General features: G+C 37.4%; 1 protein-coding gene across 7 annotated transcripts in view; it reads right to left on the bottom strand.

Annotated features, from left to right (window-relative positions):
• Positions 1-209: 209 nt before the first annotated feature.
• The window catches only part of Kdm4c (lysine demethylase 4C), a 192,671-nt gene continuing 172,747 nt past the window's right edge, over positions 210-20,133 (bottom strand). For 6 of the 7 annotated variants that reach the window (XM_087548042.1, XM_087548041.1, XM_087548044.1 and 3 more), the window contains 3 exons: positions 13,950-14,069; positions 5,998-6,090; positions 213-1,258 (listed from right to left, as the gene is read on the bottom strand). In XM_087548042.1, the coding sequence (XP_087404168.1) occupies positions 1,082-1,258; positions 5,998-6,090; positions 13,950-14,069 (390 nt within the window). In that variant the 3' untranslated portion in view covers positions 213-1,081. 7 annotated transcript variants of the gene reach the window in all.

The following is a 20,133-nucleotide window of genomic DNA, read 5'->3' as shown; positions in this document are numbered from 1 at the left end:
GCTTTTACAGACATGTAAAAGCAGACTTCTGTTTACCTCTGAAGTTTCATGAGCAGCCCCTCCTTTGGGGGCGGAGGTATTTTAATTTAGAGAAAATTGACAGGCAACGGTCTCCCAAATAATGAGACTAGGGTATGCACTACCACACCTTCCCGAGAGCTCATTATCTACTGGCTTAAACCTGAACAAATGAGCAAAGACAGAAGACAGCACAGGAGAAAACAGATTTTAATTTTTAAATACTAATACATTTCCAGGCTTTTGGAAAGAAAAATCATGTTACATTAGTTTAAAAGTATGCATTAAGTATATTTCTTTAAACTCTAATTTTTACAAACACATAATGAAAGAAATATATATTTTATAAATATCTATTCTGAACAGGAATTATGAAGTGTTCAAAATATCAGGCCAAGATTTTTCCTCTGTAAATATATAAAATTCCCATATACTTCATATGAATTCCTCTTCAAGAGCAAAAAATTTCCTCTTATAAAGGTCAACTCAGTTTTCAGACACAATCAAAAGCAATAATATAAAAAAATGGAAAAGTTCTGTACAAGGGGATAGAGATAGCACACAGGTAAATCCCATTACCATACATGCCATTTGTGTTTTAAAAATGTTTTATAAAAACTGCCACTTAAAACAAATATGAGTGAGAATCTTTCCCTGGCTGTGGAAAATATATAAATTATCACCCTACCTCTAGGGTGATGAGGCTTCCACTAAAGGAGCTGGGGCAAAGGAGCCTCCATATATGTTCCCTGAGGAGGGACCTGAGCCAAAGAGAGGGAACAACCTCTTTTCTGGCAGGAGTTTTATCTAGTGGGCCATTCACTGCTATTTCCCTTCACGTAGTAATATTCTTTGGGGTCAAACAAATGACTGAGGGATAATCAGATGACAGAAGCAAGTAATAGGTCTCTTCTTGGTTGCTTGGTAATCAAATCCTAGAAGCCTGATTTATTACCAGTACCACAGAAGCACCCATCCACGGGTCCCAGTGCATACCCCAAGGCTGTCCCTTTGTCTTCCCTCTTCTGGTCTGAGCTGCACTGTGGCTGTTGCATGTTAGCAACTACTGTCTCTTCTGACATTTCTTCTGGAAAGAACTCTTCAGGAAAGTACGATACACAGGATCATCCACATACTCATTCTTGAGCCTGGAGCTCAGCACTCTTTGCCTCTTCCTCTCCCCTTGGATTACATCTGCTCCATAAAATGTGTCTTCAAATCGCATATCGGAGGCTGTGGACTAAATGCAGGAATATATTGAGTATGAAACACTAGACATGGAGGGGTAGGGAAGAGACGCTGGGGATCTATCACATGGTAGAAGGAACCTACCACCAAGTTTACTCCTCCTCATTAGCTAGTTCTCACCCATGCCATATGGCAGAGATCTGTGGCTCAATTTAGTCCCAATTTCTTTACCCTGACTGAGGGAGCTTCCCCAAATAAAAACAAAATTAAAGTCTTCTCATATTGAGTCTGCTGTAAATAAAAACTCCAAAAAAAGAAGCGTTGTCATTAGAAACTAATTGACTAGAATGTGAGGAAGTACTGTGGTGAGATTAAAATGATCTAGACCTAATAGCTCATCAATAGTTCTAGCCCCTCAGAATAGCCATCTATGCCTTTCCATTTCTGTGTAGCAAGTAACATCTTGTGACTCACAGATAAAAACCTTTTTGGAATCCATTAACAGAACACTGACTCCCAACAACCCCAAAGCCAATGGTGTCATCAGATAGCATCTTGGGCCTATAGCAAACTTCCCCCATCGTGTTATAGTGACCTCTAATGTACTTTAAACTCACTGAGGTACTTACTTTGTCCTAAAAACTATAAAGTCTCGTGAAATAGCTTCTATATTAGAATATGAAATTTTAGTTACCATAAATCTATCTTGAGTCATAGTCACGTCCTTTTAGAATGGTAGCTGCAAATTTTACTTTAACACTTGCTTAGTCACTAGGTCCACTTGGCTTCTACCCCAACGAGCGTGTCTTTTGGGGGATGGAGGGGAGTGTCAGCAGTTATTCTTAATTCTTTGTTCCTTTAGCCTTTCTCCACTTCCTTGAAGCTAGTGTGGTTAAATCTCTAGTTCCTAAGTCTTATAGCAGTTCTGTGTTGATTAACTATTTCACTGGCTACCTGCTTGCTCATTTTTGATGGTTCAGACTTCACTGTCTTAACTATCTGTTCAACTTTGGGGCCTTTGATCCATATTCTTGGCGTCAATACCTATACGGGATGATGACTGGATTTCTCACTCTAGCATAGATCTCTTACATCAAGACCTGCATGTACCCCTCCCCAATAAGTACATTAGATAATCTGATTCAGATGTACTCCAAATTATTCTGTATAAAATGGAACTAAAAGACTTCCTCTATGGCTGCCCTTCTTAAATTTCTTAAATGCCAATACCACGCTCATCTGTATAATTATTTATCAAAACTTTAATGGTACTGTGGATCCCTCTTATTATTCCCATCCTTCCCGGAGCCCTCCATAGACTTGAAATAGCCATGATCCTGATGTAGGTTTTCTCTCTTCTCCATTTGAACCACTACAACAAATGCAGCAGTCCCACTCTATCTCACATTTAACACCTAGAAAAAAAAAGAGCTCTCTAGAAACACACTAATTAAATAATTAAAGAGGGCTACTAATTAAATAATTAAAGAGATCTCTAATATCTCTAATATTATCTTCTACCTGCCTCCAAGAATATCTTAACATTCCCAAGGCCGGAGTTTTACAACCTAGCACATCCTACTTCCTTCTTTCAGAAGATTAGATTTTATATTATGAGCCACATATCAGGCCCTTAAGTTTTCTGTCTGGGATAGTTTTTCTTCCATGGAAGAGTCTCTACCACAGTAAAGCTGGAGGTTCCTGAGCCCTGAGCATGAATGCAGGGATAATGTTCTTCCCATTGGGTGTTTCTTAAGGTAAAAGATATTAGGAACTATAAACTAAATGTTGTATGTCCCAACACTAAAGAACAGGTGTGGAACTCAGAAACTCTTCAGTAAGTGAGTAGTGAAAAGTATAAACTATGCTGAGATACTCAGGTAAAAATAAACCTAGAGTCTACACTAAAACACCAAATTTCATTCCTGATTTCCTAGGCTATTTTGTAATCTACAATATGTTCTCCACTGGAAAGAGGTATGAATTCTAACAATAGCAAGGACTAAAATACCTGAGGTTGATAACAGAGTAGATAAACTGTTACTCTTTTAGGAGCATGGTCCATTGTGAGGAAGAGAGGGAAGAGAACAGACAGAAGGAAGCTTGAAATTTGGAAAGATTTCAAGTTGGCAGATGCATATATTTTCTGCCTACCAGCTCATGAGGCTAATCTATGGTTTCCCAAGAGAGTGCCTTATTTCATTTGGGCAGGAAATTTAGAATTGTGAGTTGGTTGGATCTTTCTGTCATCAGGAAGAAACATTTTGTTTCAGTAACACTTAGAAAGCACGTCCTCTGACTTATATTTCACTTTTATAAGTGCTAACGTTACCAAAGGAAGGAATAAAACATCCACGAAAGTGTTGTTACTGTGTGGAAATAGCAGAAGTCAGCCTCTTAAACACAATAGTAAAGTCAATTTACCAGCAGCTCTAGTTAATTATGCAATGGTTGCCATGGTTACTCTGTGAGACAATAAAAGGTAATGGGGCTATTTCTGAAAAGAGTACAAAAGAGCCCAGCACAGTTATTACGCAGTTGGATGGCTCTCTTAAAACATTTCTCCCCAAGCCAGAATAATCTGAGGGAGGCAAAGTCACTAAAACATGAAAGTTCGATGATAAATGTTGTTTATCAATCTTCCTCAAACCAAAAAGTTTTCTAAGTATAAACTATCTATTAATGAGTATTCAATTAGATTTGACTCTCCAACTGGAACAGTACGAGACAACCTACCTGAAGGCAAGTTACTGACTGAAGAGTGTAGCAGTCCTTGATCTAGTAATAAAAGTGGCAAGGGCTGTAGCTCCAAGACACTATTTTTTACTGGGCTTAGCTGCTGGGTATACTGGACTGCATTCAGTGTATTTTACTTGACTATTTTATTAAAGTTAAAGTACTCTCAGAGAAGTTGGGCATGTGGCAAATGCTCATCATCCTGGCATGTAGGAAGGGCATGAGGAAGACCAGGAACTCAAAGAAATCCTCGGCCTCTTAGTTAATTAAAGTCCAGCCTAGCTCACATGTGGATCTGTTTCAAAACAGAAATAAAACAAAAAAAAAAAAAAACTCAGAGGGGAAAAACATATTGAGAATTAATACACATCACAAAATACACATCAGAAGACTTGTTCAAAAAAAAAAAAATACCCAAGAAGGCATCATAGAATCAAGACCATTTCTACTATGGAATAAAGAGATTTTATCTGTTTAGAGAAGAAAGTGAACTTATAAAAAACATGAATGTGAAATTTCTAAGAATCAATTTAGTATGCACACACCAGCTATACATATCAGAAAACTAAGAGGCTTACTAATGTATTCCCTATCCAAATGTTTAGGGGCTAATAAAAGTTAAAAACATCAAAACAAAACAGGGAGAGTAGAGGTGAGCCAATGGGAGATAAGGATATATACTGAGGGGCAGCCATCTCTAAACAATTTCAGGTTTTCTTGAGAGACTTTACTGTTTAAAAAAATAGTTATTGTTAGTTTACGTGTATGAGTGTTTGCCCTTAGAGGTTGGATACACTGGATTCTGGAGTCATCAATACTTGTGAGCTACCATGTGGATGTGAGTGTAGAAAAGCAAACCCAGGTTCTCTGTAAGACGGGTATGGAACAGTAGTGCCATCCTCTAGTTCTAGGTTTCAAGATCGTAAAACCTAGTGACAAGTTACCCAGGTTTCAGGAACATTTGTTTCTGTAATTGGTGCATTTAATTTTCTCTTTGCTCACAGGTATTATCATTTTCTTTTTTAACTAGAATGTTCTCAAGAGTGCATACAGGTCTCCTAAGTACCCTACATTTCAGTGGGTGAACAGCAGCACTGACACTGTATCTTGTCCTCTCCTTGCTTTTAAAGTCCTTCCTCTGAAAGTGAAGCTGAGAGGGAATGGGTTCCCTGCCGTCAGGATCTCACCTGACAACAGAGAAACTGACATTTCATTCACAACTTAAAAGAAGCCCTTGGTTTTCAAAAAAGACTAATGTATCATAACTCTGTCTCTGTATGAAAAAAATTCAAATTTATTCAGAAAATTAATTTCTCTGTTGAAATTTGTTATTTCAGAGAGATGCTATGACTCCAAATGAATAAACCAGACTTAATTTTAATTCAGCTAAATACTTTATAATACAATAGTATGAAACCTACATTATTATGAATTACATTTAAAAATAATTTAAGTTTAGGCCGCCCATATTTATTTATCATTTAGTGGCATGCACTGGACTTGGCAAAAAATATATGTACATACACATGTATACTTATAACTCTTTTGTTATTCCCACTACCAATAATCTGGCTTTGTTATGTTTTTATGAAAGTGAGAGCTTAGACACAAACATCAGTGAATGTGTTACACAGAACCTCATCAATACATAAGATTACTAGAGACCACTGTCTAATGCTACCTCTTTAATCTATTGTTGAATTTTTTTCTTTTAATGTAATTTTCACTAACAGAGAGTAAACACCTTAATATTATATTTCTTTACCCCCAGAGTTTTGTATAGAGGACAGATTTAGTAACTATGACTGTGTGTCAATAAATTTTAATACAAAGTACTGCCATTTGATCTCATTAGAAATAAACTATGTACACAATCATTTTCCTGTTTCTATTCATGTTGGAGACTTGCATTCATCAGGTTACAACAAGGGAAAAGTTAGTATGGCTTTCTTCGAAATTAACCAGAAGCCAAGGTTGTTTTAGGCTTGGGAAAGCATAGAGAATGAGGAGTTAACGGGAATGGGTCTGTACGTAGCATTTGTCATTGGCACTTACAAAACGAGCCTTTACTCTCTTGGGTAACTCTTCATCTAAGGTGTATATGTCTTCTCTCTTCATTGCTATCTGGGATCCATCTTCAAATTCAACCTAAAGAAACAAAAGGCATTGTGATATGTAGTAAAACCAAACAAGTACTGACCATTTTTTACAGAGTTCCAAATAACTATGGGGGAGCGCAGTAGGAAGCAGGGAAATAAAGGACTGTCAACAGAGAAAATGAGCCAAAGTCAGGGTTATTAGAAGATCATTTTCTTACCCAACTAAGATCAAAGCAAGCTGAGAAACAGCCAAGATTGTTGAACTGGGCAGACAAAATATGAGCTATGAAATCTTTAAAAGCTCAAAACAAACTAAGAAAAATGAGGGCTGATCAGATAATTTATCTGAAAAGTGGCAAATCCTACATTAAGATGGGCTCATGTCTTATAAACAGAAATTATTTGCAGAAAGAAAAACATCCTATAGAAATTAGAAAAAGTATTTGAGAACTGTACATGAGACAGCAATATCCAGAACACCTAAAGAACTACAAACATTGAAAAACAACAGATACCAAACCAAGTTAAAAAAAAAAAAAAAGCCCAAATCATTAGTAAATGGGCTAATAAAATGAATAGATTATCCTCAGAAGAAATACAAATGTACAATAAATGCTTGAAAAATTGTTCAATATTCTGAGCTATCAGGAAAATGCAAATTAAAACTGGTCTGAAATTCTTGCTACAGTTAGAATGGCTATTATCAAATAAACAAGAACAACAGATGCTAGGAGGATGTGGAGAAAGCAGGGGAATGCTCTGCTTGATGGGTATATAGACCTTATACACTACAGGTAGAGCTCTACACTAGTACAGCCCCTGTGGAAATCAGCATAGAGGCTCCTTACAAAAGTAGAAACAGAACTATGATATAATCTATGTATACCATTTTGTGGTGCATCTCTGAAGGACTAAGTCAACATATCACCGAGATATTTGCACATCGATGTTTATTTCTATATTTATTCAAATTATCAGGGAAATGGAACCACACTACATATATCCACCAGTAAACAAAGAAAATAAGACAAGCATATAAAGGAATTTATTCATCATGAACAAAATAGAATTATGTCATTTCCAGAAGAATGGATGAAACTGGACATTATTGTGTTAAGCAAAGAAACTCAGACCCCCCCCCCAAGACACATATTAGATATTGTCTTTCATATGTAGATTTAATTTTTTATTTATGTCTGGTGTCTGAGTGTTGATATGTTGAAAGGGAACCTTGACAGGTAAAGATGATATGTTAAGGGAATCGGGGAGAAAGGGCAATGGAATGCATAGCAATGTAAAACCAGAAGGGAGTTATCTGAGGTGTAAAAATGGAGGCCAGGGATGGAGGAGCAGAGTGGAAGAACAAAGTGAATTGGAATATCTCCATGAATGGCATAATAAAATCCATTACTTGTGTGCTAACTTAAAAGGCAATTTAAAAATGGAAAGTTAAGAGTTAGTGCTCTATGAAAACTTAAAGGGTTTTATCTGGGAAGATTACTAATATAAACAAAAAAACACCACTTCTTCCTCAGAGTTGAAACACTTGTCCCGAGCAGTACAGTTGCACACGCTCTGTACATTGTCCAGGTGTGCATCTCTGAGTTGTTATACAGTGCAAGAAGTTGTTGCTCTGATGAGGATGATCCATACTCTGCTTGATGGGTATAGCTATAAGTTATCAGAAGTCATTTCATTACTATGTTCCTTTGGTAGGCTAGGAGTAGCAGTCTTTTCCCTAGGCTCATGGAATATCTAGTCTCAGGTTTTTGATATGGGTTCTATCTCATAGAGCAGGTCTTAAGTCCAATTTAAAAGTGTTCAGTTACTCCCCTAACATTTGTGCCATTATCATATCAGAGTATTTTTACAGGAGGCTGTTGCTGTAAATTACAGGGTGATAGCTGGATGCTATTTTTTTAAGAGCTGGTTGACGCTTTATTTTGGAAAATACAATTAAGTTGGGTTTGAGTGGAAGGCAAGGGCCAGAGGCTATCCCAGATAGGACATTCCTCCCAAGGTTGGCCAGAGGGTTAGGGTTGATCCTCGATCAGGTGGGTCTCTTATTCCCCATATTCTGCCATATTAGCTGTCTCCGCTGTGAGCCCTGAGTAGCTATTGGTACACCGGCTGGCAGAAACTTCAGTGGCCATTCACTTAGGAGAGATACCAAAACCAGTTTCCATTATCAGTCTCAATCTTATTCATGAGCACAGCTTGGGTGTGAATAAACAAACTAGACCCTTAGGCAGAGCTGGAGCCCAGCTGGGAGGGAGCTCATTCTACAGCTAAAACCAGAGCTAGTGAGTGCCTCATAAGCTGAGCTCATTACTCCTGAGTGATCTTCATATGGATACTCAGTGTTGCATCTCAGACTCTAGCCTGTTCTCCTGCCCTCTAGCAGCTTGTAGTTAAGTGGTGATCTTAATGTCAAGTGCCAGCTTGCCGTTCATCAGTTCTTGGTGCTCTTAAACCTGCCTGGCTATACATTGCTGAGCTCTTTGTAGGGCAGCCTCTAGCTCACCCAACTTGGCACTGGCATCCTTAATGGCCACCTCCTCACATTGCTCAGCATCAGCAATGCAGCCTCCAGAGTTGCCCTCTGGCCAATGATTTTGACACTGTTAGTTGCACTCATGTATGAATGGCTGCTAAAGGTCCAGGGACTGGAGGTGCACATCTTGTAGGATTTCTGAGTCCACTGATGGACATGGTCACACCTGGAGTGAAGGCAGTGAGGGGAAGTTGAAGGTTTGAGAGTGAGCTGAGCAGCTGCTTATAGGACCTCGCTGGATGATATTTATAATTACTTTTCTCCTCTTGGTAAAATTTTCCTATGATGAATATGCAATGTTCTTCTCTTTAATCTTTTAAAATCTATTTTATATTTTTGACATCTTGACTATAATATATCTCTCGGAAATTCCTTGGCACGATTCAAAGGCCTTTAGATTTTTATTTCAGTTTGCTCTTCTCCCTGTGGGAGTCTTAGGTATGACCCTGTGAACACATTCCAGGGCTCTTGAGTAACAAATATGTCAGGACTATAATGTCAGGACAATGTTCTTTTCTTTTCTCTTCTTTTCTTTTCTTTGTTTCTTTTCTTTTACACAGGACTTAATTTCATATTGTTCCAATTTTGTCCTCTATTCTTGATATTCATTCTTTCACTTGGTTTTGTCTGTGGATTATGTACACAGTACTTTATATTGTGTTTTGTGCTGAGGAACCTGTATTAAGGTAGCAATCCACCATGATGATGGCTTTCTGAACTTGGCACAAAAATGGGGGATGTTCTTGGGGGAAGGGGGTTCCCTATCTGCCTCTGACTGGAAAGTGTTCCTGTACACAAGTGGCTGGTATTATCTGAAAGTGACCTTGTACAGAGCTCTCCGCAAGATTGCATACCTAAGCATGTACATCCTCCTCTGGCTTCCTGCCTGCATGATAATTAGGTGCTGTATTATAACCAATCAGTCTTTCCTGTTTGCTTTATGCCACGATCAATTAGCCCTTTCCATTCATATCCATAAAGAAAGCCCTCATATACCCTACTCTTGAAATAATAAACTAAACCTATTTCACTATAGTCTCTGGAGGTCATTTTACTATATTCACTGCCATCTGAACCCTGCTCTTGGTCTCTGCTCCCTTTGTACTCTCAGGTTGGTGGTGAATAGCCTCCTGGGAGAAAAGAGGAGCAGGTAACATAGATTTGCTCACTCATTTCTTGCATTTCTCTTTGACTTTTTCTGTGAGCTTTTTTTTTCCCCCAACTGCTCACTTTTTCCCATTTTATTAAGTTTCATCTCTAGGTCTGGAACTGCTTTTCTTAAGTTCTCTATTCAGCCACTGAGTGTTTGCATAAGTAAGACCCTGAAATCTATTCTAGCATTTCAGCTATGCCATTACCTATGGGTTTTTATATTGATGGGTTGCAAGTGATTTTTAATGTTAATATGCTATTGAGATGTCAGAGTGGCTTATTTTGATATTATTGCATTTTGTACATCTGCTGAGATGAATGTGCCCTCTAGTCTTTCTTTACTTCCCCTCTCTTTCCCTCTTTCTGTATGTTTCATGTAAGTCTTCTTGGTGAGCTTTTATTTGATTGGGTTTATATTCCTCTGGGAGGAGCCTGACTATAGTTAACAGGAAAAAAATTATTAGCAATCCCCTGCAGTAAAAGAAAATTATGTACTTTACTTATATTCTATAGGGTTCTAAAACAGAAGCACTAGGATAATTTGCTATTGTGTGTTCCTGTCAAATCCCAGCTGATTTTACTTTTATCTGTAGAGTTATTGTTTGAGAATACTTGTACCTGCAGATGAGCTAAGTCAGGTTTACTGGCTTCTTATGTTCTCCAGTGATTGCTCATCTAGCCAGTGCCTATACATTTTATGTATCTTTCAAACTAGTCATTCCAGGGTATTGGTAAAGAATCAGAGTAACAGATCCTGTTGCAGAACTTCAGTCACAGAACCCAGAGCTAGCACAGCCTCAGTCATCTCTTTAATATACCATAAAAAGCTTTCATAATTATTACTATTTTTCCAAATTCAAATAGACCTCTAGTTCACAGCAGGTAAATGTCACAAGTATGTGAAAGCACAGTATCTTTTAAAAGAAAAACATATTCAACTTTCTTATGTTAGTAAAATAACGACAACTAATCCTGAAATTTTTTTGTAGACCTTAGGAAACTTAGAGAAAGTCCATGATCCTGGCCTAGCTGAGGCCTGGATAGTGGGAACTCAAGAATTATTCCAACTTTTTTTTTTTTAAGGAGAAAACAAAATTGGTGGGATAAGTAGACATTTGATATGTTGCAACTCTTAAGTCGCTGAGGATTTAGAACCTCCAGCTATTTTGACTTTCTGTATTTTTCACTTTTAATAGAATATAGTGGTACTTCAAAAGTCCAAAGATGAGTCAAATCATGCAATGGTTCTGTGACATCAAGAAAATAGATGGAAGCACACATTATACATGTTCTTGTTTTCATTTACATCCATGTACTACTAAAGTAAGATGAAGCTTTACAACAGGTCTAATCAGGCTGTGGTCACAAAAATACTTTGTTGCTACTGCCTAGAAGGCTGAGAGTAAAAATAAGGTTCATCCTGGCCTTTTCTACCTTCAAGATGGCTCCCTTAGTATCAAAGTAGGCAAGGTGTCTTCTCATTTATACATTTGATAACATAGCTTTAACTATCTGTGACTACTTTCTTTTGTTTTATGTCATTTGGAAACTTTAAAAGAAGACAACTTTCCTAAAACAATGCTGGCTGTCCTAGTTTTTCTAAGTCTCAAAACAGGCAAACTTTACTACAAGCATGGACAGCTGTTTCCTCTCACTGGGACAGAGAAAAGAGTAATCGACTCTTCTTTTTATTAGCTGTACGCTCTTATAAACTATGACAAAATATGTTCTTCCCCTTAAAATAGTTAAAATTTGTTCACTGAAGTATCTCGTTTCCTTATTTGAACACCAGGAGTTAATAAATCCTATTTTGCAGAACTATTGTGAGAATAAAATATTTATGTATACAAACATACAAACATATACACTCACATACACATACAATCACATAAACAGACATAAGCACACACACATACTACAGACACACATATACAGAGATGCTCTCAAACTTACATACACAAATATACACAGATATATATAGCCACATATATACATAAACATATACAGATACAAATATGAACACAAAGAGCCATATCAATCCACATAAACACAGATACACATAACCACAAACATACACAATATGCACACAGACCCATACATTCATATACACACAAAAACATACATAGATTTAGCATATTACTGTGTGCCTGATATTTATATCTTTGCACTTTAATGAATATCTGGTTTATTCTATGTGAAGCTAAAAAACAGAAAGCACAAAGCAGTCTCAAAGGGCACTTGGTTTAATGAGGAATTTTATACTACTTGTAATTAAAGAGATACTTTTAATACCAGCTTTAACTTTCACTAACTCCATATTTATGGCTGCAATTTTATGTTCCTGGGCTAACACAGTGAGTACTAATTAGCCTGCATTTTCATATGTGATACTTTTATATAGCAATGAGCTTTGTTACATAGCTTCACTATTGCTCTTTTTAATATGATACTTTGTTTTTGAATGCTATATTAATACTTTCTCAAGGAATCTTCAGTATTATCCAGAGGTTTACTTAATTGTGCTCAATCTGCTGCAAAGATGCTGTGGTACTTACCCCATTATACATAACCCTAAAATACATATGCTGAAATCAAAACAACTTGGGAAGGCAAGATTTTATTTCATTTCACTTCCGCACTACAGTCCATTAGTGAAGGAAGTCAGGGCAGAACCTCAAGGCAGGAACTAAAACAGGGACCATGAAGAATTGGAGAATCACTACTTACTGGTTTTCTCAGCATGTTTTCTTATACAAGTCTATCTGCAGAGGAATGGCACACACACACAATAAGCTAGGCTCCCATCCATCAACCACTAATTAAAAGGATGTGCCCTAGATTGCCTACAAGCCAGTCTCATGGAAACATTTTCTGAATTGAGGATCTTCTTCCCTGATAACTCTAGTTCTGATCAACATGACCAAAAACCTGACAGAATACCAACTCCTGTGGGATTTCCTAGACCATGAAAAAGTGTTCTTATTTTTTCTAGACTTCTTTGAGCATCTTTAATTACATTTTGTTCTAATTTCTGGTACCCTATCTTGTAATGTATTCTTCCTTTTAAGCCCTTGGCAGTTGGTTAAGTTCCTTTTCGCAAACCAGTGTCTTATTATTCTTAAACTGTTTTGCAGCTGAATCTTCTGTTTTCCCTGTTTTACTATACCATTTATACTAGAATGTTGATTTGTTACAAATCTGTTGCTTCAGTGGGGAATAGGAATGCACATGTGCTACCATGTTGTTTCCATTTTCTGAGTTGAACTCATCCTTATTTCAGATAAAAATATAAAATTCCTGTTTAGTTATCAAGTAGAATTCCCTAGAGAACAGGATATACAATTGATAATTTTACCTTTTCCTAAACAACTATTTCTTTAAACTTGAGTGGATGACAACTTTAAGTTCCTTACAACATATAACAATGTTCCTCTACTGACTTAGTTTTATCTGAGATGCCTGGGTTATGCTTCCCTACCCAAGGAAATCAAGTAAGGGGCTGCTGGTTGAACATCCATCACAAAGTTAATACAAAAGTAATATATAACACTGTATCAACTTGACAAATGAATGTTACATCCATACGTACATACAAATATCCATCCATCCATCCATCTGTCTGTCTGTCAGTCTGTCTGTCTGTTGGATTCCTATAGTTCTGGGCCTTGCACATGCAAAGCAAGTGATCTACTGCTGAGCTATAATAATCCAAGCTCCATGTTCTGGCTTAAGGTGAGATAAACCAACTTTCATAATAAAAACACAGGGGAGGGCTGGAGCAATGGCTCAGTTATTAAGAGTGTTGACTGTTCTTCTAGAAGTCCTGAGTTCAAATCCCAGTAACCACATGGTGGCTCACAACCATCTATAATGGGATCTGATGCCCTCTTCTGGTTTGTCTGAAGACAGCTACAGTATACTTATATCTAATAAATAAATATATCTAGAAAACACAGGGAAAATGGCCTATCTAGCAGTTGAACCATATACTGAACTACCATTTACCAATTGTTAGATATTCTCAGGCAACTAAATTGTAAGTTGAAACCCAGGCTGCTAGACATTGACATTTTGCCTCTTTCACAAAATAAAAGGAAAAGCACAAAATTCATGTGTCTTTTTCACCCATAGTACACTTATGTTATCTACTTCTGGTATCTCCTGTTCATCTCATCAAGCACCACAGAGAGAGCAGCACCCACCTGATACATGTACGCAACATTTGATCCAAGATACTTTGCTCCATAGAGTTTACCATCAGGCCATTTGACTTGGATGACTTCTCCTTCTGCAGGAGGGCCCAGCTTCACACAGTTTCGGCTCTATGGAATTAATGGAAAGGCATTTTAAGGCAAGTGCCTAAATAAATACATTTGAAACTTAACAAGTGATGAACTCTTGTTCCTGTGTTTTATGGATTATTATCTTGATTGGGTGTTCAGGAACGAAATATGAGGTAAAGGAGCACTTAACAGTTTAGCCTGTATTATTAAGTTGCAGGAACCCCATAAGGCAAGCATGAAAACCAAACAACCAAAACAATAACAAAAAGGCAGTCAGTACTTTACACTTGCTATTGGACAAAGAATTGTCAAGGCAAAAGTTCAAATAATAAATACAAAGTACTTTGCCTGAGAGGAAGAGACCAGCTAGGATTCATTATACCTAACATTTTTGTAGCAATCTGCAATTACCAAAGTGCTTCAGCATAGATATGACTTGATCTGTCTACTCTTTTAAATTAGACAGACTTTTTACATAATATTTTCATGTATTCTTTGAGAATTTCAAAAAAATGTATTTTTTAATCACATTTACCCTCCTCCACAAATCTTTCTGGATCTATTCTGCTTTCTGATTCATTCAACATTAGAGATCTTTTTAACACCATGAAGTCAAAATTGTGTTGCTTAACTTATGTTGGGTGTGGAGACTGTACTGAAGTATGGTTGATCTACCAGGGGTCACACCATTAAAGAAAACTACTCCATCACAGCAGCTATTAAGTACCAATAGATACTGAGCCGGGGGTAGAACTATATGTCCACCACCCCAACCCACACTGAGATCATATGAAGTGGCAAATTTTATTTATATATATATATATACACACACACATATATATATATTTATATATATACACACACATACATGCATATATGGAGATACTATATTTATACTATAAATCTATACATATTAAATTATATATCTATTTTACTAACAACAATACTGAGCCTCCAAGGAGTACCTCTGTCATAAATAAAGCTGAATGTCAGTCAGGCAGCACAGAAAAGGCAAGGGATGAAAGGGACATGACACTTGGGGCAGGTGGGTTGTGTCATGCTTCAGTTACCTTGTAAGAACTATGTTTCCAATCATGAATGTTCTTGCATTGGTATATGTTAAGTGAGCTGGATACTGTATCTACAGGTATACTAGTGGTCCCACAAATATTACTGAAAGTTTTCTGTCTTCTGCTTTTTTATTTCATGTCTCTTGGCTCTAAGATAATTGTGAGCAAACTCCCCAATTGGATTCATTCTGAAAGCTAACTTCTACCAAGAGGATATATGTGTCAAATAATAAAATATGCTCAGCGAGTTTATCAGTCGGAGTGAAAGAAATGTATATTTGACAAATGAAGCTATAAATGCTGCCTGAAAATATTGTGATTTAAATGAAAGACACACCAGACATATTTGGTTGTTTACAACTAAAGACACATCACATACTCCTTTTTATTATTAATAAAGTGGTCATTTTACTGTCATTAAGGACTAAGTAGGAAAGGCACAGATGTTCATTGTTGGAATTGGAGACTGAAGGAAAAATAAAAACATTTTATGTTAAAAACAAACTAAAGCAATGACTACTAAACAAGCCCTACAACAGACACTAAAAGGATTACTTCAACTGAAAAGGGTAGATACATGCAAGAAGTCATAGGACAAAATGAACAGCAGGACACATAATAATGAGGTCCAAGAAAACACGACACCAACAAAATGACAGGAACAGACACTCCTTAACTGAATACTGTTTCAATTCTTCAAGAAACCACGCAGACTAACAGACTGAATTAGAAAACAACATTCATATTTTTGCTTCCTCCAGAAAGCAAAAATCACATCAATGACAGAGAGCACCTTAGGGTAAAAGCATGGAGAAAGGTATTCCAAAGAAATGGGACTGAGAAACAAGCAGGCATAGCTATTCTAATCTCCAAGAAAAATAGACTTAAATAAAAACTAGTGAGAAGGCATAAGGAGGAACAGTTGATTTTTAGTAAAAGAAAAACTCACCAACAGGATATTACAGTTCTAAGTCTACATACACCAAAACACAGGGCATCAAATTTCATAAAGGAAGCATTAGATCTAAAAACCATAGACTGACCCCCAACACATTGACTGTGGAAGGGGGTCAATACCTCACTTGAACCAGTAGATAGGTAATCAAAACATAATAAAAGAAACTCTGCCACTCACTGATATCATTCGAATGGTTCTAACTAATAGCTACAGAGCATTCCATCCAAAAACTAAGTAGCTCATAAAATGTTCTCCAAAATTAACTTCATGGTAGGAAACAAAGCAAGTCTTAATAAAGATGAAAAGAGTGAAATAGCACCAAGTGTTCTAGTAGACCACAATGGGATAATGCTGGGTATCAACACCAATAGGAATTATAGAAAGTACACAAACTCCAGGAAGCTAAACAATACACTACTGAATGACAATTAGGTCAAAGAAAAACAAAAATCAAGAGAGAAAATTATAAAATCTTCCTATACATGAATGAAAATACCAAAATCAATGGAGTATGGAGGCCTAACAGGAAAGTTTATAGCAGAGTATACATGAAAAAATTTAGAGATCACTAATTAACAATTTAGTGATGCAACAAAAGCCTGCAGAAAACAGAACAAATAACAATATATTTTTTTCAAAATCAAGGCTAAAATTCATGGCATAGAAATGAAGAAAAATGATACAAAGAAGCAAAGAGGTAGTTCATTGAAAATATTAACAATCCAGGCTTGGTGGTATGTGTGTTTAATTCTAACACAGAAACAAAGGTAGGCATATTTCTCTGACATTGAGGCCAGTCTGGTCAACGTACTGAGTTCCAGGGCAGACAAGACTATAAAGTGATCTGCTATCTACAAAAAGACCAAGAAATAATAAAATAAGAGAAAAGTTATATAGCCAGATATATATCTAAATTAACCAAAAGAAGAGAATCCACATTAAAACTGCAGATAAAGTGGGAGACATTATTACAGATAGGAGTAAACTCATGGAATTGTAAGGACATGCTTTAAAAAAAAAATCTGTATTCTATCAAATTGGAAGACCTTAAAGGAATGGATAAGCACGCACAAGTGTAGATGCTTCAGTACTTCTTAGAAGGGAGAACAAAATACTCACAGGAGGAATACTCACTTTGGAGACAAAGTGTAGAGCAGAGACTGCCACACATGGGGATCCATCCCACATGGAGAAGGTAGAGAAAGGAGTGAGGAAACTGAGGATTTTGCAACCGCAGAGGAAGAACACAATATCAAGCAACCAGATAACCCAGAACTCCCAGGGACTAAACCACAAACCAAAGAGTACACATGGAGCAACCCATGTCTCCACCTGCAAATGAAGCAGAGAATGACCTTGCAGGGCATCAATAGAATGAGAGGCCCTTGAAACTGTGAAGGCTTGCCCCAGTATAGGGGTATGACAGGGCAGGGAGGTGGGACAGGGCAGGGCAGATGGGTGGGTGGAGGAGCACTCTCATTGAGGCAGGGAGGTGAGGGGCTTGATAGGGAGCTTCTGGAGGGGAAACTGGAAAGGGGGATAATATTTGAAATGTAGATAAATAAAATATCTAGGAAAAAAATGGGAAAAAAAGAGGCCACAATGTTGGGCAGGTAGAGGAGAAATGAATCTGATCGGAAAGAAATCAAGGGAGTGGATGAGTATGATCAAAACACATTGTACAAAATTCTCAGAGTCAATAAAAAAAATCAAAAACAAAGGAAAATGTTTCCAAAGATTATAAGAAAATATATAAAAAGTCCTCAAAACATGTGAGGCCTATAAATTGGGGGATTTATTTTGTAGAAATCAGAGATTTATTTTTCCTCTCAAAACACTCAGACCACATCACCCTGTGTGACATGTGGGAATCCTACGATGGGACCCACGTAAGAACACAAAGTCTGTAGGGCTGCAGAGATATGTGACTCAGGTGATTCACTTTAAACATTCTACAATTTAAGAGCAATTATATGACTGTATGTATAATGTGAAAGAGTTCTTTCTCAATGTAGACTTAAAGTTCTTATTGTGTTCTAAGAGCAAAGAAACTATTTCGTTGTAAAATTATATGCATTGAAACCTTAACTAATGTATTTTTCAGGTACTGTTTAGACCCTCTGAGGTTATTTACCTTTGTCACTTGCTATACTCTAGAGATATGTACACTCAACTAAAATCTACCAAAGACATGGGTGTCTGGACCTGCCAGTAAGCTGGTAGCGAGTATATTAAACATATGTGACAATTAAGACAAACAGTAATCCCACTAAAGAGTGAATTTATGGTTATGACTGAGGTAAGACACTGATCTGGAGTAATTCATACTACACAGTAAGCAAAGTCAGGGAATGAGATTTTATTAATTAAAGAGAAAAGACCAACTACAAGTCTTTACTTGAATTTAGTAGAACTGTAGGGTCTGAGAACTCTTATTCAGAGCTTTGAAAATGTTCCCTAACTCCTCCATTGTTGGTGGGATTGCAAACTGGTAAAACGACTCTGGAAATAAGTCTAGAGGTTCCTCAGAAAATTGGACATTCCACTACGTGAGGATCCAACTATACCTCTCCTGGGCATATACCCAAAAGCTTCTCCAACATACAACAAAGACACATGCTCCACTATGTTCATTGCACCCTATTTTATAATAGCCAGAAGCTGGAAAGAACCCAGATGCCTTCAACAGAGGAATGGATACAGAAAATGTGGTACATCTACACAATGGTATAGATCAAAAACAATGACGTCATGAAATTCATAGGCAAATGGATTGAACTAGAAAATATCAACCTGAGTGCAGTAACCCAATCACAGAAAAACAAACATGGGATGTACTCAGTGATAAGTGGGTATTAGACCAAAAGCTCAAATTACCCAAGATGCAATCAACAGACCACATGAAGCTCAAGAAGAAGGATGAATAAAGTGTGGATGCTTCACTCCTTCTTAAAAGGGGGAAAAAAAGGGGGGATATGTAGGCAAATTTTAGAGCAGAGACTGAAGGAATGGCCATTCAGAGCCTGCCCCACATATGGCCCATATATATATATATATACAGCCACCAAACTAGATAAGACTGATGAAGCTAAGAAGTGCACACTGACAGGAGCCTAAGCGAATGCTAGCAGCAAACCATTGAACTGAGAACAGACCTCTGTTGGAGGAATTAGAGAAAGGATTGAAAGAGCTGAAGGGGCTTGCAACTCTATAAGAACAACAATGCCAACCAGCCAGAGCTCCCAGGGACTAAACCACAACCCAAAGACTATATACATGGACTGACCCATGGTTCCAGCTGCATATGTACCAGAGGATGGCCTTGTTGGGCACCCATGGAAGGAGAAGCCCTTGGTCCTGCCAGTGTTGGACTCCCAGTGTAGGGGGATGTCTGGGGGAGGGGGGGACGGCAAGGAGGTTAGATGGGGAGAGGAACACCCTTATAGAAGTAGAGGGGAATGAGATAAGGGGCTTATGTCTGGGAAACTGGGAAAGGGAATAACATTTGAAATGTAAATTTTTAAAAATCCAATAAAAAATAAATTTTACAAATGAATGAATGAATGAATGAATGAATGTGTTCCCTAGAAGTTGCTGCCCTTGAATGTCATCTTAGCCTTGTCCTGACTGCCTGTGTCTATCAGTTTTAACTCATTTGAACCATAGAGCAGGCCACCTTACCTATCAGTCAAGCTACATCAAGGACATGCAAACAAACTCCCAATAGTTCAGGAGCATCTTGTATGGAGCTTCTGACATCCCATCTGACCCCCCACCAAAAAAAATCCCTCTTGAATGACTTGGAATATAATGATGCTAACAGTTGAAAAGTAAGCACCAGATTGGAAGCAATGCCATAATTGAAGTGGGTGTCCACCAAGTCCAACATATGATAGCATTTTTAGCAGTGTCTCAGTGACAAGCAGAGCTAACCTGTCTGAAATACTAATTTGTAGAAACTCTTCCACAGTTAACTGGCCTTACAGACAACAATGGGTGCTTGGCTAGTTGATTGCATCTGGCTAGGATTTGGAAACTATAATCAGAACCACAGAGAATTAGCAGAGGGTAGACT

Source organism: Rattus norvegicus, chromosome 5 (genome assembly GCF_021556685.1).
Source record: "Rattus norvegicus strain SHRSP/BbbUtx chromosome 5, alternate assembly SHRSP_T2T, whole genome shotgun sequence".
In the NCBI taxonomy this organism is placed as follows: Eukaryota; Metazoa; Chordata; class Mammalia; order Rodentia; family Muridae; genus Rattus; species Rattus norvegicus.
Note: the sequence above shows the minus strand (reverse complement) of the source record. Positions and strands in the feature narration are given on the sequence as shown.